Consider the following 27,759-nt stretch of genomic DNA (forward strand, 5'->3'; position numbering starts at 1 on the left):
TTGCTCTTGGGGAGATTCCGTTTGGACACGAGAGAGAAGTTTTTCACAGTGAGGACAGTCACCCAGTGGAATAATCTCTGCAGGGAAGTGGTTGACTCGGCCACGTTGGACACCTTTAAGAGTCGTCTGGCCAGGGTGCTGGGCCATCTTGTCTAGACTGCGCTCTTCCTAGAAAGGTTGGACTAGATGATCCCTGAGGTGCCTTCCAACCTGGGATTCTGTGATTCGTTGCGATTCTGTGAAAAGTTTAGGCCTGAAGGGGTTGCTGCAAGTCATCTAGTCCAACCCTCCACTCAAAGCATAGCCAGCTCTGAAGCTACACCTAGTTGCTCAGGTCTTGTCCAGTTGGGTTCTGAACACCCCAGGGATGGAGGCTGCCTGGCCTCCCTGGGCAAACTGTGACCCATGTCTGACCACCTGCGTGGTTCAAAAAACAGTCCTTCTACTGACTTGCAGCACTGCTTGAAAAGAGAGTGTTGCTTTCCATCGTAAAACTGTTTTTCAGCTCCTTTTAAGTCTCGCATATATCCCCATAACATAATTCAGTGTCATCTAGTTACCCGAGCCTAACCTATCATCTGTTTAAACCAATGTTTAGGCCCCTCTCCACCTCATCCATCTGCAGACTACTTCATATACAAATGCCATCCTCATCACTGTTTGAAGAGAGGAACTCTCCCTGATTTGTGGATGGCTTGTCTCTCCTCCAGGTTGTTCTCTGTTTCTTGTCAGTAGGGAAAGGAGTGAAGAGCGGGCAAGTGAGAAGGTGGTGACACAGAATTCCTAGGTAAATGTTGTACTACCAGCTACCGCGCGTGATGAATTTCCAGAGATACTTCAGAGCTAAATGAAACTAAGAGGCAAACCCATCTTCCAGGACTGTGCTGGACAGGGCTGCCACTGCCTAAACACAATCTTTAATATGAATTTCTTATGGGCTGTGGTCCTGAGTGTGTTAATGGCTGATTCACCATCAGCATTCACATGTCAGTACCTGAGAAAGCAAGGTAATTAGCCCCAACAGGGCTGGCACTCAGCAGGTTCTGGATGAGCTGTCTAAGGTAAAGAACCATGCACCATGGATGGCACCTTTGCTAGATTTAACATGGCTAGAATTTGTCTATGTGAAAGCCAAGCTTCGGAAGATTTTTAGCATTGGTTATGAAAGTGGCAAATAAATAATATACTGCCAGATTATATTCAGAAATTCTAACAGCTGTTTCACAGAGATGTTGAAGTTTCACTGAGAACACGAGTGCTCATGTTCTAAGGCAAGTGCTGGAAATTTAGCGAGACCGTTTTTCTTTCGGTTTCTCACACCACCCGTGGACAACCGCGGCTCCTCGGGCCCGCAGCTACGGAGCCCGTACCTGGGGAGGCAGCCGGCCCCGCCTTCCCCAGGCCTGGAAATGAGCCTCACCCTGAGACAGCCACCTCCGCACACACGGCACCTCTCCCAGCAAGGCAGTCAGTCATTTTGTCACAATCCTAGTAACAGTCAAAATGGAATACGAAACTTGTGACGTAGAAGGGGAGACTTTTAAGCTCCCGCCCGCGGTGGACGTGGGGGGTGGCAGGAGGACGCGTCCTCCTTTTTCCTGACAGGCGATCAAGTCGGGGGAAGGCACGCATCACCACCACGGTTTATGAAACGGCTTTTATTAACTGAACAGTCGCTACCACGAGAGTCGAGCTGTCACAACCACGCAGCGCGCCGCCAGCGCGCCCCCGCACCTCCGCTCCTCCTCACGCCTGCCCACGCCGGCCCCACAGCAGGCCCCTGCACAGGGTCTCCCTCGCCCCGCCGCGGAGGCCTTCCCAGCCTGGTTCCCCTGCCCGGCCGCCGCCAGAACGAAGCCCCCTCAGCACCGCCCCGCCACCGCCCCCATAAGTGACGTCATAGCAGCGTGCCTGACGCAGGAGGAGGCGGTGGCGCAGGCGGGGCGGGGCCGGGCCTGGCTCGGTGAGCGCGGGGTTGGGCTTTCCCGGGCCGGAGGGGGCTTGGTGGGCGGTCGTGGGGCGGTCGGTCGCGGGGTGGGCATCACCGCGCGGCTGCCGCCTCCTCGGCTGCCTCCGGGCAGTCCCGGGCGGTGTCCTGAAGCGAGGGCGGCGGTCCGGTCAGTGCGGGGCTGGGGCGCCGGCGTGAGCCTCGGGGAGCCGGGCCGGGGCCGGGCCGGGCGGGCGGCGGCCCGTATCCTCCCCCTGCGCGGGGCAGGCGGGGCGCGGGCAGCGGGCGCGGAGCCCCGCATCCCCGCGCTGCGGCCGGGGGTCTCGGCGGGAGCGGGAAACCCCCCGCCCCGGGCTGCCAGAGTCGTCAGGGAGAGCTGGGGCCGAGGCGGGGGGCACGGAGTGCGGTGGGAGCGGGCCCGGGTAAAGTAGCAATGATAACCGTCTCCTGAGTGCTTCCTCATGAATCTGAGAGGTCACTTGTCAAAATACTTTGGAAAACTGCTCCTTAATTTTATTTTTTTTAAAGATTCATGCCGGGCAGTTTGGGTTTGAGTTGTTTGTATATGGAAAAATACGTTGGCAGCAATCAGAAACCGGCAGGCGCACTGTTAATGAAAAAGCATTAAATAGCTATCTTACATAACCCTAAATTTTCCGTGATGCTGTTAGAAACTTTGGCCGCAGAATGGTAGATGGTGACAATGTCTTTGCACTTCAGTGCTGTGGGGAATGTAAATGCTGGGCAGCACGGCTGCGTGACGAGGGGAATCATCTGCCCTGCTGGTCTGTCGCTTTCTGGTTTAGAGCAGTGCCAAGTAGGCACTCAAAGCTTAAAAGCTCTGCGTTGAGAGCATGCGGTGGAAATGCAGACCAAGGAGTCAGAAAGTCCAATTATTTGAACAAAAAAAGGCTTGAGACAGGAGTAGTACCGAGAGGAGGAAGATTAGACATGCTGGCTGGGTGAATGTAGGTGGTGGGATACGGGCCTGAGAAGATGGCGTAGGTTGGAATGTCAGAAGGTGGGAGTTTACTGAAGTCTTCAGTAATTTTAAGAGATTAACAATTACCAGGTCAGATCGGATCACTGACTTTCTCTGTTGTATGGTCTTTGATGCTATCTAGCCATAGGTGCTTAAAGACTAGCAGTAGGCCACCACTTAATGAAAAAAATTAAGGGCTACTTGAACAAACCACTCTAAACTAAAAGCAAAAAAACGTAAAATTGTCAGCTAGTAGATGGCTTGAATTAGTTGAAATCCTTTATGACATTTCATTAAGCTTGTTCTCTGAATTCCTGAAAGTAACTAATACTTTCTTAATTGCTCTTTCCCCACAGAAATAAGGCTTAATTCTGTCCGCATGGTAGTTCTCCTTCAACCTCTTCATCTTTGAAATCAGTGGCTGATAGAAAAACAGTTGACAAATAGGAAGAGCTCTTGGATTAAGGGGTTTGTTTTGGTTTTGCTTTTTCCTCCCCTACGCCCCTCAGCTTTCAACAACAGTGAGCTGGAAGGAGTGTCCTACCTCTGCCAGTCAGGATATTTAATCCTTTTAATAAGCTTTAGGCCTCTTGTTTACGTTCTGACAGTAAGATCAAGCACTGAGCTGTATTTTTTTAATTAAAATTATTTTTTAATGAAGTGGGGTTTGCTGCTTCAGAGGAAGGATGGCCATCCAGATAGTTGAGATGTTAGTTTACAATATCAAATTGAACTTGAGTTTCCCTGTTGCACTGCAGCCTCCCTTGGTCGAGTCACTTAAAACCACAGAGTGTATCTATACTGATAAATGAAAAAGGGCCAAGGAATGAGTTTGAGCACTGGATTAATCTGTGATTATCTACAGTGCCTGTTAGCTCTGTTCTTAGCTCTGTTTTGGACCAGCTTTCTCCAAGACAAGTTCCTCTAAATCTTACTTAGTACTAAGTCGTACAGATCTGGGCCAATCTGTACTGGCCATAGGACCAAAGGTTGGTTTATGGCATGCTTGTATTTAGTAATATACACTTTGCCAATTCATTCCAGCTTTAAAACAGAGGAAACAAGACTCTGTGTTGTGTAGAAATAGATTACAGATAAATATTAAACCTTGCAGGACACTTAAACACTGTATTAAGATCATACACTGAAAATAATAATGACTGAGGATCTTCCTTGCTTGTGATTGGATTGCTACTTACATGTTCTGTTTCAGAGAATATTTCTTCTTGCCTTGTGAGGGAGCAATCCAGATGGCTTATTTACTTTACACTATTCATTCTTTTGTATTAATTTTAATAAATTAATAAGAATGAACTAAATTCAGCTCTTCAGGCTGACTTTTAGTTATCCTGTGTTAAATTTAAAATCCACTGTGAATTCCTTCTTCCATTTCCAAGTGCTTTGCCACCCAAATGCATAGTTTGGTGGTAACTATACTGTACGTGTACTGCAAACTTGGGATGTTTCAAACAATCAGATGAGTTGTAACACTCCCACTCTTCTGAATTGCTGAGCCAGCTTTTGTATCTCCACCGTGCATGAGTGCTGTGTATGCACTGTTTGTGCTGACACCTCTGTTTTCTTACAGACCTTTTTTAGTGTTAATAAAAACTGAGCTTTAGCAAGAAGAGTGATGTTGACAGTACGACGAGCGTACAGTAAACAGTAAACTAGTTCACTATGAAGTTGGAATGTAGCTATGATTTCAGGATTTTACTTGATGTCTCTTCTTGTTTATATACTAACAATCACTAGCAAAAGAATTATTCAAAATCTGTCAAGTGGCTTAGCCTTAGCCTCCCCCAGCAAAAACAAATCAAAAAGTATGGCGCAAAGTACACTATGGTACTGCAGTTGTGTTCACACAAATGAATTGTTTAATTAAAGCCTTAAGAAGGGATTTGTTACAAAATTGGATTCACAGGCACTAAAAAATGTCAAAACACTAAATTTTGCTTATAAAGAAGTAAACTGTGATGTTAGGTTAAACTCTGTCTTTCTCAGTCTTCTAAACATTTTCTGTGTTTTGGAAATCCACAGTAATTTTTAAATCAGAGCCCTTTACTTTTAAATTGTTTCTCACCTTTAGACCCCTCTTACAAGGGAAAATGGATTTTTCATTAGTAAATACAAGTGTTGACACAAGATGATGTGGTATGGGAGTCCTTAGGTTTTATTGCTAGCCAGTAATTCAATTCAATATCTTTAATGGTTAATGTCTCGATTATAAAATATATGGCATGGTTAAGTCTAATTTTTCACGTAAAGATCCAGCTATATTCACAAACTTGTTAAACAAGTTCTTTCCAATTACTGTCATAATTGCTTGCTGCTGCGTTGATCAGAAGCATGCTGATAACTTCTAAATTTGATGTCCTTGGTGGCTATTAAATATACACTTATGCCAGTGTTGTTCTTCAGCTTAAATCAAAGATGTTGAGCCTGTTGGCAGCAGGTGACCACAATCAACCAGAAAAGTCTCCTCCAGACCAGGATTTGTTTTTCTGCTACATGATGGGGAATGGGCAGCGAGCCTGGTGGCTTGAGTCGCACGTGACCCGCTCCACGTGGGCTGCCTTCTCAAGCTACCTTCATAGTCTTAGCTACGTGTCTGTCATTGGACTGAAATAACGTATCTCATCATTTGCATGAAATTGGGATCCTGTCGCACCATACAAATACAGATGCGTTCAAGATTACATGGCACTTCTGTCCTGTGACTGCAGATGCATCAGTCACATAAGCGCTCTCTGCATTTTGATCATCAAGGATCTAGGAGTAGAGCACGGCATTCCATCTTTACCCCTTTAAAGTTGTTTCAGGATCTGCACTTCTTAAGTGTCTCGTTTTTCTTGGCGTAGAAGGAGGTTATTTTTCAGATTATATTTTTTTTTTACTTTATTCATAGTTAGACTAAAACAAGAAGAGACATTAAATAAACGTAGGTACTGTTTCAGGATTTTAATAAAAGTTTGGATTTCAGTAGTTCTTTTCTTCTTTCCTGATTTACTTTCTTCTTTTCATCCAGTTTATTTATGGAGGCTAATCCAATCTCTTAGCCTTTAGTTTACTTGCTTAGTAAGTCAGACTTACCTCTGTCTAGCAAAGAGTAAAGTAATCGATTCACCAGAAAATTTCAGTGGCCTTCTGCATGCTGCTTCCTCTTCTGGTGTAGCTTTCTTGGATGTGGCTCAGCGTTGTATGAGGTGTCACCAGTGCTTTGTACAGTGGCATTGATGCTTCTGTATGTGTAATGGAAGTACTTTTCTTTTTACACTTTGGATTTTACTTACCCCCCTGTTTTCTGTAGCTTGCTATCATTGTGATCAACAGACATCTCTAGATTTTTCTCCCTTCTTCCATCCAGCTTACAGCACAGAATCATTGTTTTTCTTGAAAATGCATGCTCCTTCATTTTTAAATAGTATCCCATTTTTGTCCATGATCATTACTCTGATTTCCTGAATTGACAGTGCCTCTCAACACTGTCAGCAAAAAGCCTTACTGGAGTTTATTTTTCTTTAGTTGTGTGTTGTAAACAATATCTTAGTCCAAAAATGATTTGTAGTTTCTGCATTTGGCCAAGACTGAAAATCTGCATTCTGCTAAAAGAGTGATTTCTATGCATTTTGAAGTTCAAATAAACATACTGGATTCTTTTCTGCTCTTCAGTTGTTGAAATATATATGATGCTGTTTGAGGAACACATTCTAAATAGAAGTAGAACCTGTAATGTACACTTTTGCACATATTGGTGTTTCAGGTTTTTGTTACCTGGGGAGCAAGGAAGGGAAAACACCAATCATTTTTCTCACTTTACTTAATTCCTTTACAGTGTTTATAATTCCCTGTTTCATTTTGTAAGGCATAGCTCTAACTGTTCAAAGTATTTCTTCCCAGTTCTGTGTCTATCTTGAAGACTGTCAAGATTTGTTTAAATCTGTTTAATGCTTTTCCTTAAATCCTTTAAATAAAAATGTACTGTTTGTAAGCTCAGCCTTTATTTAGACAAAATGTTAACTGAATTTTTTAATACCCTAGAGATTTTTTTAAAATATTATCAAAAGTAAAGTTAGATTTTAAATTTTTTTTACTCCCCCATTTGCTACTGATCTTAATGCTTTTTAAATTGAAAGTTTAATATCAGGCGTATCCATATTCTTGTGATGCTTAACTTGTAGGAAATACCTGTCTGCAATGTAACTAGATGTGATGGTTATAGAGTTGAATTCCTTGCTGACTTGGAATCATATATTCTAAGTCTGAAGATTCATAGGAGATAACCACAAGATACCAGACACTGTACCAAGCAAATAGATAGCTTTCTGCAAATATATGGGGTATAGTCATTGTTAGAAACCAATTAGAAGACATTTTATTCTAAGGTAAACTTTGTTTGGCTTAATCTATGAATGCTCCTACTAATCTATCCCAAATTTGCAGTAATGGAACAACTACAGGATCCAGTTATGCAAGAAGATGCAAATATTAAAGCTATTAATGAAGAGTACAGGAAAGCCTTTTTCTTTATTGATAAAGGACTGAATACAGATGAACTGGGTCAGAAGGAAGAGGCAAAAAATTATTATAAGCAAGGACTTGACCACTTGCTCCGAGGAGTCAGCATTCCGTCGCAGGGTCCTGCATGTGTAGGGTCCCAGTGGGAGTCTGCCAGGCAATTGCAACGGAAGATGAGGGAGACCCTCCAAAATGTTCACGCTCGACTTGGCATTCTAGAACAAAATGCCCCACCTGTACAAGCGAGTCCTGCTGCGATGGATGCGCCTGCAGGGGTGCCCAAGTTGTACCCATCTATTCCTTCCAAAGAAAAGCCAGAAAGACCCCCAGCCCCTAATTCTCTGTTGGTACCAAGTCAGCCACCTGCAGCAGATGGAGGTGTTGCAAATGTGAGCCAGGGGCAAATTCCAGCTGTGAGTCCATCACCTGCAAAACCTCTCTGTCTGCCGAATGAAGCACCTCCTGCCTATACTCCTCAAGCTACCAATGGCCATTTTACTGTGTCTTATGGCACAGACTCTGGGGAGTTTTCTTCTGTAGGTGAGGACTACTACAGCAAGTGTACTCAGCCACCTCCCCTTGAAAACCTGGGAGTGGATGCAGATGAGCTGATCTTGATTCCTCAAGGAGTACAAATATTCTTTGTGACTCCTGACGGGCAGGTCAGTGCTCCATCGTATCCTGGATATCTACGCATTGTGAAGTTCTTGGATACAGATAGTGAGATGGCCCAGAATCGTCCACCTGCATTTCTTCAGGTAACAGGAAAATAATTTTCTCCTTTAATTAAGGTGGAAGGACTGTCATAAAACTTTAAAAGGCAACCTTCTTAAGTTCTTGCTCTTCTGATCCTAAATCTCTGTGTGATAATATGAAGGATGTTATAGCTGTTGGAAAAATGGTTTTCTGCAAATACACACTTTTATGACTTTTTCTGTGACAATGACCCCTGTGTTTTCCCAAGGTGGTTGAGTGCTGACTGTTCTGGTGAATTCAATTTTCTAAAGGAGTTTAACGTTTCTTTTTATTTCATGAAATTAACTCCCCTTTCCTCATATAGAGAAGACATGTTGATTCGCCTCTTGCAACATGTCAGTGTAAACGGCTTTGCATGCTACCCACTTCAGTCCCAACTAGCGATAAGGTACTGCAGTTAGGGCAAGTGAGAATTTGGAATTTGAGGGCCCATGTTAATATGTTAATCGAGACCACAAATGTTAATATGAACCACAAATAAAAAAGATGCAGTATTTGGATTTTTTTCAGTGCACGTGGGTGTGTTCTGTAACGTGCACTGTGTTTCTGATCCAGTTTCTGGCTTTGGACCTCCTTGTTGCTGCTGAGATTGCCTGTTGGAAGTCTCATCAGTGAAGGGGAAACTTGGTGGAACAAATAAAAACTGCTTCCTGGTTTTGGGTCTGCTAGTCTTCAATAGTTGGCCAGCCACAGCCATTTTCTTTATCCTATCATATAAACCTGCCCCGAGATCTACAGGAAGTTACAGGCACTGTGAATCCTGACTTGTTTGGCGGTGCTATTCATTTGCTTCTACACCTGGGCCTCAAGACCAGACCTCAGTTAAGAGGCTACCAGTCTGAATTATAGTCCTGTGAAAATTAGTATTTTATCTATATTAGGCTGTCAGAACTAATCAAGAATGATATTTCTACAGTCATGTGGGTTTTCTGTTTTGAGGGTTTTTTTGTCTATTTTTTTTTTCCAAGATGGCATAAGTCTTCTTTATTCTTACTAAACTTTATGGAAAATCAAGTTTGTGGTGCTTATTGGTATGTTCTGCCTGCCTTTCTTTTTAAATGGTTCCTTTAATTTCTTTATGTACTTACCTTTTCTAGGTTTGTGACTGGTTGTATCCTCTAATGTGTAACCAGTCTCCTGTTCTGTGCTGCAATACTGGAGTCTATATGTTCCCTGACACGATGACCCAGATACCAGGGTCCTACGTGGGAGTAGTGCTGTCTTCAGAGCTTCCAGCAGCTGACAGAGAGCTCTTTGAGGATCTCTTAAAACAGATGTCTGACCTTCGAATCCAGGTGAATTCCTGGGCTGCCTTTTTTAAACCAATGAGGAAAGGTGGAGATGATCAATACATTCTTCCATTTACATTTAGTTGTGTACCTTTACTGTGTCTTGCTTGGTAAGCTCGCCAGTGAGAAACAGATAAAGTAGCTAAGACTAAGCAACCTAGTAATGAAACTGTAGGCTCTGTGAGATGTGAGGACAGAAATTTTAAAACACTAAATTGTAAGCACAGAGAGGAACTGGAAACAATTTTGTATGTTTTCTCTATTTTTCCAAAAGAGAATGTAGGAGGCCAAATAAAATTTTCTGTTCAGCAGAAAGCAGGTTTTTTTTCTCTGTGTGCACACACATGCACACACTCTCTGTGTAGTTTTGATAATACCATTCTTGGAATATTGTGCCCAAATGTGTTTATAGTTCAAAAATATTAAGCTGCTTCAGAGAAGACCTGTGAAAATAGCGTGTACCTCAAAAATCTGCCTTCAGATGGGATCTCAAAATAGATAAATCTGGTGCCCTCTTGCAGTAAGATATTAACAGATAGAGAAAATAGAAAAAGACCTAATAGTCTTAACAAAGGCACAGTAAGATACAGTGACTGGAAACAAGGTGAAATATATTACTGTAAGAGCACTGGAGCACTATTTCAGGAAGAATGGTAATCAATAACTGCCTAAAAGCTCACAGCAAGATTACATCTTTTCATGAAAGATAGAATCTTGTTGAATCGCAAAGACGTGGATGCAGAGATGATGAAGGACCAGTTTGCAGCATGCCATGTGGGCAGAGCTCTTATGTTATAAATCCTGCTGAGTTCAGTAGGCAATTTCACCAGCCCAAGAGGTCACTAATTTTTACTTCAAAGGGAAAAGTACTACAGAATTAAGTTATGTTTACTGGATAAAATTCTGTACCCTTTCCTGCGTAGAAGTAGTTAAAATTGGATATCTCATTAGTTCCTTGTTGTCCTAAAATTCCATGTTTTTGTTGATGTTCCCTGATATGATATCACAGGTGCCAGGATCCCATGAGAGAGTAGGGTTATCTTCAGAGCTCCCAGCAACTGTGAGAGCACATTTTGAAGATAAATTTAAACAGATGTCTGGCCACAAAGTCCAGGTAAATTCCAGGACAGTGATTCCAAAATTTTGTAGTTAAAAAAAAAATATAGAAATTGTCACTGAAATACATGTTAGAACTTCTGAGATTCCAGACTTGGTTGAAAGCAGCAGTGTATGCTGTGCCCTGTGTTGGTTTTTTATTTGGTTGGGTTTTGTTGTTGTTTGTTAAAAGCTGGTTCAGTTACTGCAGGCTACCACATTTTGCAAATCAGTGGCAGATTTCTGGAGTTTTAAAAAACTTTGTGACAGAGCACAAATATTTCAAAGCCTAGTCTATATAGTACACATGAGGATCCAATTAACAAGTGTATTTAATGTAATTATAGCATAGAGTCACCTGTGTTATAAGAGAACCTGTTTCTGCTCCTTAGCAAGGTCCTTAGAAGTCTTGAATGTCTTTCTACATAATGACCCAAACTGTGGTGTGACTAAATTATATCTGGAGTGTACTTTGCCATTTTCTAATTGTTTCTTTTTTAAGTTATAGCTGTTTATTAAGGTAACTTCTCCTGCCCAGCCCCCAAAGTGTTTTGGTCACATGCTAAAGACATTTCTTAAACATGAGCTATCGCACTGCTGTCAAGCAGTAATTGATGATATAGTACAAGTCAGTGATACACCGTTAACCTAGCAACTTTCCAAGACTTAATCTACTCCTTTCTGTTAATGTTAGTTTTGTTCTGTTTTACTGCAACAGCCAGTTTTGTCCATTACCCTATTTTTATTTCTAGTAAGTATCTCAGGGGAATCTTAAGAATTCTGTGCAATATGAAATATTATTCTATACTATGTATTCTATTCTGGTCATAGGTTTCATCTATGAATGCTTTCAAATAGACTCTTCTAGACTAAACAAAAAGGTCTTTCTTACTGTCCCTCATCAACTAACAGTGCTTTCAATCATTGAAATGTTTGGGTTTTTACTTTTACATTGGAAAAGTCTTAAAAATAGAATCCTAACCTAAATCTTCACAGTTTTTTTGCTTTCTGTAATTAAAGTTTAATTACATGTTGTCTGTGAACTGTGTAAAGTGTTGTTACACTTTTTAGAAACGCTAACCAGACTGTGGTGGTGGTTGCTTTGTTTGAATGATTAATGTCTACTCCAGAAACTGTAGTATTTGACATGAAATCACACCAAACCTATCCACCCAACTTTAAATGGGGAGGGGGAGCAGTACCATGCACAGCTTGATGTATTCCTTGGCTGTGCCAGTCTGCAAACGCATTGACAGCACGTAGAATGAATAATCGCCTTTATTTTTTAATTTGGGAGGGAAGGATGAGGAGCAAAACAACCAGAACAGCTGCATTCTTCTAGGGCAGCTGGACTGCAGTTCCCACACTGAATGACAACAGCGTTTACTTCCCTCCAATAAGACAAAATTGGTAGAGGGACAAGTCTCTTATCTTTTTTTTGCTAGGTAACTTGTACTATAAGTTTTCCCTACTTAGTTAACTTGACTGTATGGCCATGTTGGCATGCAAATCTTTTCATTGTAAACTGGAAGTATAGTGAAAATGTTGAGCTGTCTGATAAGCTTTTTTTGATTGCGTAGGATTTCTGCGCAAAAGTAACTGCATCACAAACTTCCATTGAATTTCTGTACACTTTCCCAAGGAATACACAGCGTTAGTGTTTTCTGATAATGGATCTGTATGATCTAAAACATGTAAAATGGAAATCCTGATGATACGTCATGAAGCAGATTCTCAGGTGTTTAATTTCACTTGGTAGCCTTCAGAAGCCTCTGGTGATGCAATTAACTTGCCTCAGACTGTACATATCCAACCACAACCTGAAGGAGCAGAAAATCAGAAAGAGTTGCCAGAATGGAGTGAGAAAGTTGCCCACGGAATCTTGTCAGGTACTGTTGTAATATGAGGATTATGAAACCTCTGTGAGTAACATTTAAACAGTGTTTTCACCTAAATGCATGTGTGCTGGTAGAAGCTGAGGGGCCAGAAGTAGTTCTTCACCAGATACAGTTGTAATCATCTAGGGGATACTTTTGTGAGCTCTATAAAAACAGTGCAGAGTCTAAATCCATGACCAACAGTTGTCTTCATTGCAAATGAGTTAGGCTCCTCATCTGACTATGTGTTAAGGTATCACCCTCTGTGACTCAAACCACTGTGACAGAATAATTTTACTCTATATGAGCAGTTACATTAAAGCAGGCATCTATTGTGATTTCTGAAGATAAACAGTGGTTTATTTTTCCTCTGAGAACCTCTGAAATATACTAATGACCACCAGCTGATTGTAATAAATATGAATCTGCTAAGAGGGCTAGAGGGCTAGGTTGTACATTTCCAGAATGTTAATAACATTGAGATGTGCAGTTCTATCATTTCTGACCCAGCTGGGGCTTGAATATCTATTAAAAATCTCAGTATCTGTATTAAACTGACATTTGGATGAGGGCTGGCTGTATTAAACTAAATAAAGTGAATTGAAAAAACGTGGGTGGTGTCGGAGCAGAAATCACAGCAGGAATTCATGCTGGCCTAGTCAGGGAAGGGTATAATTGCAGACTCTGTAATCAGGAATGTTTCTAAAGTCAGTGTTGCAGAGGAGGGAAAGCTGTAGGAATCATAGTTGATAAAATTGTACGTTCTAAGAAACACAATTTTTGCCTTGAAGGTGCATCTTGGGTGAGCTGGGGCCTAATAAAAGGAGCAGAATATACTGGTAAAGCTATCCACAAAGGAGCTTCTAAACTGCGAGAGCACATTCAACCAGAAGAAAAACCTCTGGAAGTCAACCCAACTGTAGCAAAGGGGCTTCATGTTGCAAAACAGGCTACGGGAGGAGCTGTGAAAGTCAGCCAGTTCTTAGGTAAAAATTTGCATCTCATAGTATATTGTATTTTTGCCTTAAATAACAGATACTCTGTAAAATGAGAGCTGGCCAATGAACTGAAGGAGGGACTGACCTGATGAAATCCAGTGATCCAGTTTGTGCCTAGTTGTCTCCTGTGAGACATGCTTTAGGACTAATACTTATTATATGGCCTTGAGGCATCTTTTTCTTTCCTAAAAGAATAGTCTGTACGGTCTTAAGTTTGGCATGTTTTTCTGTTTTAGACAGTTAATTCAAAAAGGTCTGTCTGTTTCTTCTGAAGTTGATAACCATGTATTTTAAAAGCTGTACTGTCAGTGGTTACTAACATACATGCTGCACCACTAGAGAGTGTGTGTGGATGGTTTTAAATACGCATATCTGAAACAAGTCTATTAGACTATGTATGAACTTCCAGATAGAAATGGCTTGGTGTTTAGAGGTGCTTGGTGACTCTAGCAGCTCTCAGTAACTTCATTATTTATTTGCATTAATGTTTATATTTAGTGTCTAGTGACTCATCCAAGTTTAAAAGCAAATTGTGCTGGATGTTATAAAAACACTTTGAAGACCTGGAATGATCGTAAGAAAGATTTCTTCAGAGGTCAGGAAAGAAACACAGCTTGTGCCCTATCTGCAAGTTGGGGATAACAAAGCAATGAAAACAGTTCCTTGAAATCAGAGCATGTGACGTGTATGTATTTCTTTTTTAAAGTGGTTTTAGGCATAGGACCAACCTTACTTCCTTCTTAGGAACTGGAGCTGTGCAGAATCTGAAAAATAAGGTGGTTTCTCTATCAGTTGAGTACTTAAGCATGGATTAAAGTCTGTCTTTCAAATAAGCATCTTTAAATAGAAGCAACACTTAAGACTTCAGAGAAATTTACTTTTAATTAGGAGAAAGGACTTTTAAAGAAAGATGTTCTGTGTTCTTACTAAATAATCTGCATCCTGTTGTTTTATGGTAGTTGAGGGAGTGTGTTCTATAGCAAGCTGTGTTGGAAAGGAGCTGGCTCCACACGTGAAGAAGCATGGCAGCAAATTAGTTCCCGAATCCCTTAAGAAAGATAAAGATGGCAAATCCACTTTTGATGGTGCTCTGGTGGTAGCAGCAAGTGGAGTTCAAGGTAATAAAAAATTCCTTACACTTTTTTTAATTGTATAGTTTTCAATGCTATGGACTCAAATAAGCTGTTCATTTTTACAGGGTTTTCAACAGTGTGGCAAGGTTTAGAAAGTGCAGCTAAGTGCATTGCTAAAAGTGTTTCAACTGAGACTGTAAAAACTGTCAAATACAAGTAAGTTTTATGTTTTTGTTGGTTTTATCTTCTGTGACATAGTGTGTTTGAATACTGGCAAAAAAAAGCGTATGAAAGTGCAGGGACGCTAACTGAAATACCTGCTTTGGTTTCATTATGCAGCACATGATAAGCTGCTAAGTGCACAATAATAAGCATGTCCTGTAAGTAAAAATATGAAGTGAGTAAATGACTGTGGTAAGTATTTTTTTAGCTCTCTTCTAGAAGTATTACAGCTTCAGGCTATGTTACAAATACAGTTCAGGTTTATATCTTTGCTCTACAGTATAATATCATTATGGAAAAAGTTACTGTTTTAAACCTCTTAGCTCTGATCCTGATTTTATGTAAATTTAGCTAAATTTGAAGAAAAATGGAAGAACTTCAACTATTAACAGGTCTGACTAAAGCAAGGAGGTACAAAAAAGAATACTACATAAGGAACTCTAAGGCATAAATAGGAGTAATAGGATAGCCTCGATTTGAAAAAATACAGATGTTAATAAAAAATAATGTGAGAAGAGGATAGTAACATTTGGGATTAAGACAATGTTACTAAGATGATGGAAGGAACAAAGTTGAATGTGTGTCTGGAAGATGCTGTGGAGAACAAGGGGAATATATTGAAATAACTGAAAAACGTATGAAATGCACCCATCAGAATTGCAATAGCTATAATAGAAAGTGAAGAGTAAGCAAAAGCATATAGGTTAAATGGAATTGGTGATAAGTATAGCAAAATAGATGCTGGAAGTGCATACAGGCTACTAGCAGAAGGTAACAAGGTAAATGTTGGCATACAGTATTAAGTAGATTGTTATTCAGGGTTGTGTTGTGATGCATTTCAAATAGGAGGCTAGATAGTGAAGTTCTGGTCAGTGGTGCTTTATTGCGAATGTTTATTTTCAGTAGGAATGTCAGGAGGTATTGCACTGATGCTCTTTTCACATAAATTCACATTAATGTTTTTGTTTTAGATATAAAAATAGGAAATACGGAGATGAGCAGTCAACAGCCACTACGAGTGCAAAACAGTAATTAAATGTTGCAGTTAATTACAATACAGTTGAAAATATTTGATATTTGATCTTTAGAATCTATCTATATAAATGTCTTAAAACTCTGCATAGTACCTCTTTTGGAAGCTGGTTTCTGTTTCTATTACAAAGATTTATGCCACTCAAAATACCAGAGTGGTTCAGCTAAATTCCACTCAATGGAAACAAAGCTAAAGGAGCATCATCACAGTGTCTCTAAACCAACAAAAAACTCAGCTAAAACCTAGCTGCAATACCTTTGTGGATGAAATTGTAAAGAAATGCTCATCATATGTGTATGTTGATCAGAATTGGGGGAAAACATAGCTTCAGAAGTGATATTTCTGGCAAAGTACCATGCTACTACCTTCCTGGGTTTTTACAATGATATAAATAACTGCAGTATCTACACCTGCACTTTCTTCTTTAAAAAAAAAGAAATTACAAATAATGCAATTGAAACAGGCAAACTAAAAATCAGTTATCAAATATTAACAAATTGTTAGTCTAACTGTATTGGACAAGATAGAGTCTCACTTTAAATGAGTTTATCTATTTTACTGATGTTATGTAAAACTGACTTATGATGTTCCTGAAGTGAAAGTAACTAATCAAATTGACAAATACTGCACTTTTGCTGTGAGATTAATTCTGTGATCTGCAAATCAGATGTTGGTGATTCAAGGCTGTTACTCTATCAGAGAATTGAGAACAAAACAAAAAAGCACAAATTATTTTTATTCGGTTTCATTGTTAATTCCAGCCATTATGCCATGGCTGCCACACTGATAATGCGACAGATTTTTGGATTTTTTGGTATTCTGTGCTTCTCTCTAGCCTTATTTGGAGATCTCTGGTCATCAGAAGTGCAGGGGAAAAGTGACTCTGGTAACTGCTGGGATTCTGATGCTGCCAGAAATACTTCCCTTTGGCCTGGTTTGCCTGATTGCAGTGCTCTCTGGGGAGATGTCTGGCTGACTGGAGCAGTTGGACTTACTGCTCTTGATATGCCCTTGTCCTCCTCCAGTATGTTCTCTCTACTGGTGTAGATGTCTACCTTTCTTCACACTTGAGTAATTAATATGAGACTGCTGACTTCACCCCTAAAGCATAAAGAAGCTGGACCCACAGCCCAGTGGAGAGACCAGAGGTTTTACCTCTTGGTAATTTTTAGCATATCCTCAAGATAGCTTTGTTGCTTTTTGGGATTTTGTATGACTTCTTCATACCCGCCTCCCCCCCCCCCCCCCCCCCCCCCCCCCCTTCTTTCCCTTTGCCTCTGTATTGATTCCAGGTTACTTCAGGTAAGTGTTCGCTGCACAGTGAAATTTTTTGGTAGGGACCTTGCTACCTTGAGCATATGAGCCCAGATGTGTCAGCAATTCCCTGTACCAAGGAGACCTGTTAGATTGTCTGGGCTAATTTGCTTGAGCACAGTGGTGCACTACCTCAGTAAGTCTACTTTTGTGGCTTGGAATTAATGTGCCAGTGAGTTGCTGTTACACCAGATGTAGTATCATATTATGCCATGTCGATACAGGACTAAGTACTAACCAAGTGCTCATCTGTCAGCGGTGGTACCAGCTGAGAAAAAGTATGCCTGAGGTGATTCTGGTCCCCTTTTTTTCTAACAGGTGAGAAAGCAAAACAGTGTTTACCCTCCCTCCTCCTCAGTGCTGCCACCTGTGGTACAGACTGAGAAGGTTTAGCAGCTGCAATGGTCTACCTGTGAGGGCTTATGCGGGGAATAGATGGTGTTAGGAATTTTACCTAAGAATTTAGGTGAAAAAGTACTTAAAGCTTATTGCACAGAAATCTCTCCCCCTCCTGTTATGGTTCTATAGATAAGCCTTCTACCCTTCAAAACTAGAGGGTAAGGAGGGAGAAGGACTTAAAGGTTTTTTGAGGAAAAAGGGCAGAAGCTTATTGGTATCTTTAAAGAATAATCCATCTGATAGAGGAGCAGCCCTTACTCAAATGGCTTGATAATTTCTAATTTTATTCTTTAGGCATTCGGGCTGTGTGCTTATTATTTGTTCTTGGTAATGCTTAAATTTTTGCTTTCAAAAGAATTCTAGTGAAGAGAAAAATACTAAGTACACATATCTACAAAACTGCTATCTTTCTTAAGGTATGGAGATGATGCTGGCCGTGCTACAGACAATGCTATGAATTCTGCAATCAATGTTGGTGTGACTGCGTTTAACATTGACAATATTGGTATAAAAGCTGTTGTAAAGAGAACTGCAAAGGAAACCGGCCATGCTGTGTTAGATGAATATAAAGTATTGGATAATGAGAAGAAGGATAAACAGTGAAAGTAATGAAATATCTCTCAAGGCCTTACATTAGAGATGAAAATTCCTATTTAGAAGTAACTACGTTGCTAATCTGCAATTTAACACAAATCACACTACTTTTCAAGAAATTGTTACTTAATTTGACGTGAAAATGTAAAAGTAGGGAGGGCATTTGTGCAAGGGAAAATGAAAGTTGTCTTAACTCCTTGTTCTGTATTCAACAAGGATTTTAAACAACTGGATCAGGGCTTTAGACAGCTGGAAGGATACGAGTTTGCAGTTAATAAACTTGCCTCTGTAAGCACTTTTTCAAAATATAATATGGAATAATAGATTAATATAGAAATACAATTGTGAATATTTTTGTAATGATTTATATTTGTAAAGGTGGTGATACAGAACAAATAGGATTACTAATGCTGGAACAAATAGGACTACTAGTTTTGTTTTTTAACTATCCTGAAGAGTTAGTTTTACTAAACCAGCCTTGTCTTATTTAATGTGCAGTAAAATAAGCTTTGTGTCTCATTGTTTTGTAGAGAATTTCCCTTTTCAGCTACCAAACAGTTAATCTTATCCAAAGTTCACATTAGAAGAAATGAAAGATGAACCTCAGGTAACTAGGTAGTTATTCCCTTTAAAACTATTTTTTTCCATCCAGCATATAAGCAAACCAAAGATATCAAGCATTTCTTCTAAAAGAGGGTATTTACAACTCTAGAAAAATGTATTCTCCAGTGGACTCCATAAGGAATATGCAAAGATACTTTGATATTTTTATGTAGAGAGGGTAAGGATGTTTTTGCATAATAATTTTCTGTAGAAACATTCTACAGAGGACTCTAGGAACTTCTATGCATTCTGTACTTTTCAGCCAATCCAGAAAAATTCGGAGTATATATCATGGTCTCCTAATGGAAAACAACATGTATTTGCTTCAACAAGTTGTTCTAGCAGTCAACATCTTTATTCCACTGAATTCATAGTTGCACAAAGTATGTCTCTAAAGGGTATGAAGACAAGCCCTTTTAAGGAAGAGGTGTGTGTGGAATAGAATAGACACTACCGTGTAGGTTTTTCATCCTGTTCCTTGTGCAATGTATAGTAACTCCATACGCAGAACCCTTGAGATGCTTAACAGTGCTACTTATTTAACAGTTCATTATTGAGTTTTAAAGCTGCTACACATTCTAATATTGGCTGGACCCGCAGCAAACAGAACACCATCAATTTAGAACTTACCTCCATTTCATGTAAATGGAGAACATAACTGTAAATGGAGAACATATCTATAAATGGTTGTTAGCAAGTGATATTTGCCTCAGACTGAAAAAATACAGTAACAACTAATAGGTGCACATTTTGTGGTAGCTACTGTAGGTGTTTACTTAAGGTGAGAAATGTGAAACAAAGGATCTAACCACTTAAAGTGTAACTTTGGTTTATGGAAATAAAGATGAGATTAAAATTAGTTAATCTGCGCCTGGCTTTTTTATGATGTGAAGCTGCTGTATGGGTCAGTGAGTGGAAAGACTAGGTCTTCTGAAGTAATAAAGAACAGTATCGGAGTATGTCTATGATAGGAACAAGCTCATCAATTAGGACTTAAAAGACTTCAAACTAAAAAGGTCCATCAAAAAGTACACTACCACAATTTCTCTCACTACAGTCTGTCATTTGCAAGCAAGTGTAACCAGTTGAAGGCTATTAAAGACTTCACACTAGAAAAAGCATTTTTGTTGTTATGAACTGCATTTACAATAGGGATGCATGTATTTGTATCTTTGTCCTCCCTCCCATTTTGGTTTTGCATATAGTTTATGCTCGTTAGTTTTATCTATAAACCATCAGAACAGGTTGTATTAAAACAACAGTTAAGATTAAAGTGCTACAGCGTTCAAGAGACCAAGCTGTAGCATACTGAGCAGAAAAAAAAGATAAAAATGCCATCGATATCAGGCAAGTATTGTTGTCCTGCCCAACCTGCTGTTCTCTGCACGTGTACTCAGTCTTTCAAATTTATCTTGAAGCAGATTAAAGCTAAATTTTTAAAAACGTGTACCCCACTTTACAGTTTTTAATGTGATACATCTATCATCTTCCCTTTCACATTGTTCCAAAGTTTAGTTAATTCTCACTGCTGAAAGTATTATGCTGTTGAACTTACCCTGCTTCAGCTGTCATTACCTGGGCCCTGGGCAGCAAATCCATCCGCTTCTCCCCAGTTCCTCTACCATATAAAACAGCCTTCACACACATGGCCTTATCTTGGCTCCCTCTTTCATACACTACACACCCTTGGCCTCCCTAAGCCTCATACCTTAGGCTTGTTTTCTATTCCCACTTTCATTTTGTTTCTCCTTTGAACGCTGAATGTCTTTTGATGTATGGCAGTCCTAGTAGTCTTACTAATGCTGTTTACTGGGTGAACTGCTACCTGATTTCGTAATGCATTGCTATTTCCAAATTAATTTATTTGAAGTCTTTTCTGCTACAATATTGGTCTTGTCTTGAGAAGATTACTTTTAACAGCCTTTAAGTCATTTGAAGCTAATGCCATCTCTGGTATCTTCATTCCGTAAGTATAAACCACTGTTCTAACCTGAAGTCTAAACGCCTGCATTTGAATGGATTCCTCTAGATTCCAAGGGTGGGTGGGTGGGTTGGTTGTTTAACGCTGATCTGAAAACACTTTGGGATAGCCTATTTGTTAATACTCCTTGACAAACTAAATGTAATCCTTTAAAAAGAATTGTTAAAACTATCTTTCACCAAAGCATGCTGACATTCAGATCACCATAGAATGGTGTAGGTTGGAAGGGACCTCCACATGTCCCAGACTAGAGAGATCTGTAGTCCACCCTTCTTCTCAAAACAGGTCCAGTGCCAGTTCTGCTCATGTTTTGGTTATCTCCAAGGATGGAGACTTTACAATGTCTCTGAGCAAACTTTTCCAAGTTTGACTCTGGTAAAGGTAAATATTTTTCCCTTATACTGGGCCAAAATTTTTCATAAGCACTTGGGTGAATTGCTGCTTATCCTATTGTGCACACAGGAGAAGAGTCTGGCTTCTCTGGCTTCTCTCCAACTTCCTCTTGGGTAGCTGCTGACTGCACTAAGTTCTCCTCATGCCTTTTCTCCAGGCTGATCATCGGCCACGTGTACGTGTGCTAGCCCCTGGCCAGCTTGGAAGCCCTTAGGATGTGTTTGGGAGCCCATGGCTAAGTGCTCCAGCTTGTGGTCCCACAAGTGCTGAACAAAGGGGAAGAATCACCTCACTCAGCCCCCTGGCTACTCTCCCGCTAACGCAGCCCAGGAGGCTGGTGGCCTTTGCTGCAAGGTGTGTTGCTGGCTCACGGTCAGCTTGTTCACTAGGGACCCCATGTATTTTCTTTGAAGTTGCCTTCCAGTTACCACCCCCAGTCTGTGCTGGTGCATGGGCTTTTCCCATCCCAAATGTCAGATTGTGTTTGCTTTTTGTTGAATTTCATTAGGTTCCTTTCAGCAGCCTGTTTCTCCAGGCTGTACGCCTGCTCTGAATGGCAGCCCTGCCCTCCTGCGTAGTGGCTGCTCCCATCAGTTTGGCAGCAGCAGCAACAAACTTGGTGAGAGTGTGCTCGGTCTTCCAGGCTGTAAATAAACAATTAAGGGTACTGGCTGAGGTATTGATCAGTCAATACTTGATGAGTCAAGCAGCCATACTGCTATTCACCACATTTTAAGCCTGCTGGCTCAGTCAGTTTTCCAGCAACCTTATTTCCCAGTGATCCAATCTATAACTCACCAATTTGGCTATAAAGGTGCTGAAGAAACTTAGCTAACATTGTATTGGGCCAAGATGTTTTTCATATATGTTAAAACTAAAGGCCACTAAACTATCTCTAATTAGAAGAACAGACATTCAGCATCCTTGGAGAAGGACTGAGAGATTGATAAAAGGGAAAACTCCCACCTCAGACAAAGTGAGTATCCTTTAACCAAGGACATACTGGGGCAATTAGACCTTAAGGAGCACAACTAATCAGGATGGTTTATGTGTGTTGCCAACCTGGTAAGAAATAAGTGTCCTTTGGGTGAACTATTCACCTCATTATGATACTAAAAATCATGCCTATACACAGGAAAGCCCCCTACGTAAATAAGCCCCTTACTCTCTGAGCATGCATAGTAAATTTAAAAGGAGCTGTACCTCTAAGATGAAGTGAGAAAGAAACTACCCAATGACTAGCTGGGGCAGGCGTGAATATTACATGTTACTGACACATTTAACTGCATAAATACCTACTGTGACTTTGACTTGGTGTGCTTGATCTGTGGGAAACCACCAAGAACCCAGGCTTGCACAACCTTGAAATAAATAAGCAACGTCTCTCCTGAGCGTGTGATTATTGCCTCATTGCACACCGCTTTTTGGACAGCACAGGTACTATGGGAGACTATATCAGAGTCCTTGGTAACGTCAAAATATACAACATACACCAGTCTTCCTTTGTTCACACAGCCAGTCATCTCATCATACCCTAGTTACTGGTGCTACAGAAATAACTCCTTTGTAAAAACTATGTCGTAATCCAAATGTTTGTCTTCAGCAACTGGTCTGCCTTGCTTTTAAGCAACTGTAGCTGTTTATTGCCTTCACATGATCTGAAGATATGCCTTTAAGGATAAAAATCTGTTTTCAAATGAATTGTGTTGTGACCAAGTTTCCTAACCTTTCTTACTAAAAAACTTAAGTCTCAAAAATAACATTAAAAGCCTTAAAACAACTAAAGTACATTTGTAGGTATCTATATACCTAATTTTAACCAATTCATTCAGAATAAAGAAATGGAGGAAAGCTCTTATGTGTTGCAAATGTCACTATATTACTACTATAATTGCTACAAATATTGATGGTTTGAAGTTTTACCCACTCTCACAAGACCTCTGTCCAAAAGACACTTTTGCCCTTTTCCCACTGCAGTTCCCAAACCACGTGGCGAAGCACACGGTGTGGTCCAGGCTCATCCTTATGTGCACTGTGACCTAGTTCCTGAGAGCTTACCTTGTGAGGACACCTAGTAATCCCTGAGTTGAGGCTGAGACCTGAAAGCATCCTGGAGAGGCGGTCAAAGACAAATCTCCTGTGGCACAGTGCACTGTGGCCAGGATACAGCCCTCAGTTATTCTGTGCTCTCAGTTCTCAGACTTCCTTGTGATTCCTGGGATCTTTCTGAGCTCTCTGAATGTGCCCTCCAGTTGAGAACTATTCAGTAGGCATGTTAAATTAATCTTGAAACAGTTCTTCACAAAAACTGATAACAAGAAAAATGGGTACCGGTTAACCCCCTTGCTGTTAAGATTCAGTGCAATGAGACCGTTATGAATGCTAACCAATCCAAGACATTACTTAAATTATTGGTTTGGTATGGAATGTATTTTCAATGTATCTTAAAAAGGTAACATTCAGTAAATCCTGAAGGCAAAATGAGCAGCTAAATGTAAATGCAGTTGCAGTGCAGCACTCTTCTAATTTTCTCTTGATTAAAGTACTTCAAACAATTTTGAATTCAATCCACACCTCAAGTGATGATTCACTGATTAGATGATAGCATCTGTTATAACTTGAGACTGATTAATCTCAGTCCACCCCATAAAGCTTTGCCTTGAGAAAGCCATGAACCGATTTAAAATTCCTGATTTGAAAAATGCAACATCAAACATTTTTAAGCATGAATCTGGACCATTGTAAGAGAATTAAAATATTAGGCAGTACGTATTGACTAACTGACTCCATTTGTGATCGGTGATGATTAAGACTGGTTCTTCTAAGTTCTTCTGTCCTGTCTCAAGTTAAGTACTTGCAAACTAATTTCTGCACAGCGCAGATCAGTTATCAAGGGTGCTAGGCATACTTTTAAGACCAGGCCCTGCTGTGCTGTGCCTGCCTTCGCATGTCGGTCAAAGCGTTTATTTAAAACTGGACTACTATCCACCCAAAAGAAGTGTTTAAAAAAAAATCTGCACGTATTTGTGTTTACTGGGTCATGAAAAGCGTAGCACATCAACAGTTCACCCTACATGGTCAAAACTCTTTAACTGGGCCAGAACTGTGTTGTATTTTTTTCCCAGTAATTTCTGGTGCAGCCCAAGCTATGTGCTGGGGAGTTGCCCAGACAGAGGGAAGCAAAAATGCCATCAAAGGAGGGGCCATTACAGCAGCAACTGGCAAGAGCTGCTGCAAATGTGGGCAGATTGAATGGGAATCATAGAATCATAGAATGCCCTGAGCTGGAAGGGACCCACAAGGATCATCAAGTCCAACTCCTGTCCCTGAACAGGACAACCCCAAAATTCACACCATATCTCTGAGGGCATTGCCCAAGTGCTTACTGAGTATCATCAGGCTTGGTGCTGTGCCTGCCTCCCTGGGGTGCCTGTTCCAGGGCTCCACCACCCTCTGGGTGAAGAACCTTTTTTTAATATCCAACCTAAACCTCCCCAGGCACATCTCCCTGCCATTCCCTTGGGTCCTATCATTGGTCACCAGAGAGAAGAGATCAGCACCTGTCCTCCTCCTCCCCTTGTGAGGAAGCTGTAGTCTAAGGACTTCAGCCGTTCCTCATACGGTCTCTCGTCTAAACCCTTTGCCAACCCCGTGGCCCTCCTCTGGACACTCTCTAGTAGCTTTGTATCCTTAATGTACTGTGGCACCCAAAACCGCACACTGTACTCAAGATGAGGCCGCATCAGCGCAGAGTAGAGCGGGACAACCACCTCCCTCGACCGGCTCTAATGCAGCGCTTGATGCACCCCAGGAGGTGAAGGCGAGGCTGGCTACCTGGCAGGCGTTCGCGCCGGGCCCCCGCGTCCCCATCTCCGCTTTCCCCGGGCAGCGAGAGCCACGGCGGCTGCGGAGGCTGGGGACGCCCGCCCCGATAGGTGACGGGCCGGGGGCCAGGATTAGCGCCCGCCCGCCTCTGGCCACACCGCGGCCGCGGGAGGGCGGCCGGGCCGGGCCGCTCCCTCAGGCCGCCGCCGGGCGCGCAGCGGCCGTTACCCCGCGCAACGGCCGCCGACGCCGGGCCCGGGCGCCGGGCGGGCGGCGCCATGGGGGAAGGCGGCGGCAGCCGGGCGGCAGCCCCCGACAGCCTGGGGCTGGAGCTGGGGCGGGAGAGGCGGAAGAAGTGAGTGCCCGGCGGGGGACGGGGCTGCGTCTAGGCAGGGCAGCGGGGAGCGGCGCCCAGGGGCCGGCCGACCGGGGACTCCGGCCGTCTCCCTGCGGCAAAATGGCGGCTGTTGCCTGTGTGGGGTGCCCCGGCTGGTGGGGTGGGTCGGGGGCGGCCGGGGAGGCCGTGCGTCTGCCGGGGGCGCCTACGGCTGGCCTGGGAGCGGGGTTGGGACTGGTGAGGCAGCGTGGGGCACAGGGCATGGTGAGCAACAGGAACAGCTGGCCAAAGAGCTGGGGTGGGCATCGGGAGCCTGAAGAAGTAGGATAAGTAATTTTAGCCAAAAATGAGGCTGGTACTGAACAGGCATGGAAAATAGGACTGGGTGTCATGGTGTAACCGCAGTAGGCAGCTAAACGCTACAGAGCAGCTTGCTCACCCCCCTCCCAGTGGGATGGGGGAGAGAATTGGAAGAGTAAAAGTGAGAAAATTTGTGGGTTGAGAGAAGGTCAGTTAAATAAGTTTAAAAAAAGAGGAAACAGAAACAAACACAAGAAAAGCAAGTGATGCAGAAAAAACCCCCATTGTTCACCACCAGCCAAACAACGCCAATCCCCAAGCAAGGACAGTCTTGGCAAACTTCGTTTTATTGCCGAAGCTGACATTACATGGTATGGACTATCCCTTTGGTCTGTTGGGGTCAGCGGTCCCAGCTGCGTCCCCTGCCAACTTCTTGTGCACCCCCAGCCCACTCGCTGGTGGGGTGGGGTGAGAACCGGAAAAGTCCTTGACTCTGTAAGCACTGCTCAGCAATACCTAAAATGTCTGTGTTATCATCACAAATCCAAACACAGCACCATATGAGCTACTGTGAAGAAAGTTAACTGTATCCCAGCCAAAACCAGTACACTGGGATTGGAAGCTGTGATGGGGTAAGAACAGAAAAGACCTTATGTGGGTGCACACTTGTTTGGGGGAAGAAGAATCAAATGGACAGCAAGGTGCTCTTTAAATACGCTTCTTTCCACGATGTTGAATAAAACTGGAAAGCTGGATTTCACTCTTCTCTACTATCAGTAAATATGTCTGAAACCTACAGGGAAGGTATGGTCTCTCTTTATTGAAGTTTGCAGAGAAAATGAGGAATGTTGCTGCTACCAGTTAGTCCCCTTGCTTATGCAGCCGCATATGGTTCAGTGCTCTGATGATTGTTGATGCTCATGCAGTGGTAGGATTCTAGGTTGGTTTTTTTTGCCAGTTTGCTTAGAAAGTTACACATTTTTCCCCATGTTAAAGAGCGTGATTGCCTTTTGAATGCTAATAAAATAAAAGTTAGAAAATGTCAAGCTCCTGTGCTGCCTTCAGTCAGACCCCTAATATTTACACTTACATACCATTTTCAAATATTCTGTTCCATACTGATTTTTCCCCTGGACAATGTTTCTTTCAGTGTCTAGGCTGCAGATTCTTTTCAAACTAGTCCTGCAATTGTGGACTTTATAAAATGTTTATTCACTAATGAAAAGGGGGAAGCCAATGTTAATAGAGTAAAAAATGGTTAGGCAGCTTCTGCACTCAAAATGGCACAACAAAGAGCTTGGACATACTTGCACCAATGTGTAAACAAATGTCCTTTTACTAAGTCTCCTGAACAGTAGTGTGTCAGTGTAATATATCAATTATCCTCTGCATGTACCAATTCTTTTACCTGACACATGATCCTGATATTATAGGTGTTTAGGTAAAAAGCAGAATGTTACTGGCTTTGTTTCACTGCTCTGATTTTTTTTTTTTTTTAATTAATGAAAACCTAGATTCTTTATGTACCTTAGGTTCTTGCTGATATCACTGAGACTTTCCTGCAAGACTGGGTCCAAAGCCCAGGACACATTGTGAAGTGGTGCCTTATTTGCCAATGAAAGGAAAACATATTTAATAAAAAACCTTTCTTTTGATGGCATAACAGTGAAAGACTTGCTGCTCCAGGTAGATTCTGCACCTGTTTTCTGTGTGTAGCTTGTGTGTGCAAATAGACAATACCATTATTGCCTATTTCATGGAAGTTATTTATTCAACCTAACTGTTAATGACCAGGGTTGTTAGACATCTACATCTAAACCAGTGGCATGTACAGTCAATGAATAGAGAAAGGCTCTTTGAAGGTGTGATTCATCTGACTGCTTCAGCTGGCTGTTTTAGCACCAGATGACTCACACCCTAGGAGGTGCCTGTTTCTCTCCATTGGGTATAAAGCAAGCTGAGGATGACTGGCTTGTCAATAGCTCTCTGCATTCCTTCACAGCCATCTCACCCTTGTCGTCTTTTTACTGGCTTATTTGATTATCGTGCCATTTAGGTGGTTTGCTAACAGCCCACCTACCACTCTCATTTAACACTCACAAAGAAGAGATTTTTATTTCAAAGAGTAAATTGAATCATCCGTGTCCGTAAGGGGTCTGTACATAAAATACCTGCTGATTCTCAGTGATTGTGGATGTAGTATTGTGAGGTCTTTCAAAGGC

The 27,759-nt window shown here is 41.7% G+C and overlaps 2 protein-coding genes across 8 annotated transcripts in view; both read left to right on the forward strand.

Annotated features, from left to right (window-relative positions):
- The first annotated feature begins 1,867 nt into the window (after positions 1–1,867).
- Positions 1,868–19,560, forward strand: SPART (spartin). Of its 7 annotated transcripts, XM_064440989.1 has the most exons (11): positions 1,976–2,117; positions 3,287–3,398; positions 7,374–8,206; positions 9,302–9,499; positions 10,503–10,607; positions 12,348–12,477; positions 13,257–13,451; positions 14,423–14,581; positions 14,662–14,752; positions 15,730–15,786; positions 17,921–19,560. In XM_064440989.1, the coding sequence occupies exons 3-11, from the start codon at positions 7,376–7,378 to the stop codon at positions 18,105–18,107; spliced, it is 1,953 nt and encodes a 650-aa protein (XP_064297059.1). In that variant the 5' UTR covers positions 1,976–2,117; positions 3,287–3,398; positions 7,374–7,375; the 3' UTR covers positions 18,108–19,560. The 7 variants fall into 7 exon arrangements, with proteins under 7 accessions (XP_064297060.1, XP_064297058.1, XP_064297061.1 ...); XM_064440990.1 differs by lacking the exons at positions 1,976–2,117; positions 3,287–3,398 and adding an exon at positions 1,868–1,963; XM_064440988.1 differs by lacking the exon at positions 3,287–3,398 and having other exon boundaries at positions 1,975–2,117.
- A 5,471-nt stretch (positions 19,561–25,031) lies between these two features.
- Positions 25,032–27,759, forward strand: part of CCDC169 (coiled-coil domain containing 169) — a 33,402-nt gene continuing 30,674 nt past the window's right edge. Inside the window, exon 1 of the mRNA XM_064441010.1 lies at positions 25,032–25,255. Coding sequence (XP_064297080.1) covers positions 25,179–25,255 — 77 coding nt within the window. The 5' untranslated portion in view covers positions 25,032–25,178. The remainder of the gene's footprint in view (positions 25,256–27,759) is intronic.

This window comes from Phalacrocorax carbo, chromosome 1 (genome assembly GCF_963921805.1).
Source record: "Phalacrocorax carbo chromosome 1, bPhaCar2.1, whole genome shotgun sequence".
Taxonomy (NCBI): Eukaryota; Metazoa; Chordata; class Aves; order Suliformes; family Phalacrocoracidae; genus Phalacrocorax; species Phalacrocorax carbo.

What these genes read in the sequence shown, in the direction of transcription:
- SPART (XM_064440990.1), top strand. Translation starts at nt 7,376, where the DNA reads ATGGAACAACTACAGGATCCAGTTATGCAAGAAGATGCAAATATTAAA. An exon ending in GTAAAAACTGTCAAATACAA is followed by an intron (nt 14,753 to 15,729) that starts GTAAGTTTTATG and finishes TTTTTGTTTTAG; the next exon opens with ATATAAAAATAGGAAATACG. An exon ending in GCCACTACGAGTGCAAAACA is followed by an intron (nt 15,787 to 17,920) that starts GTAATTAAATGT and finishes ATCTTTCTTAAG; the next exon opens with GTATGGAGATGATGCTGGCC.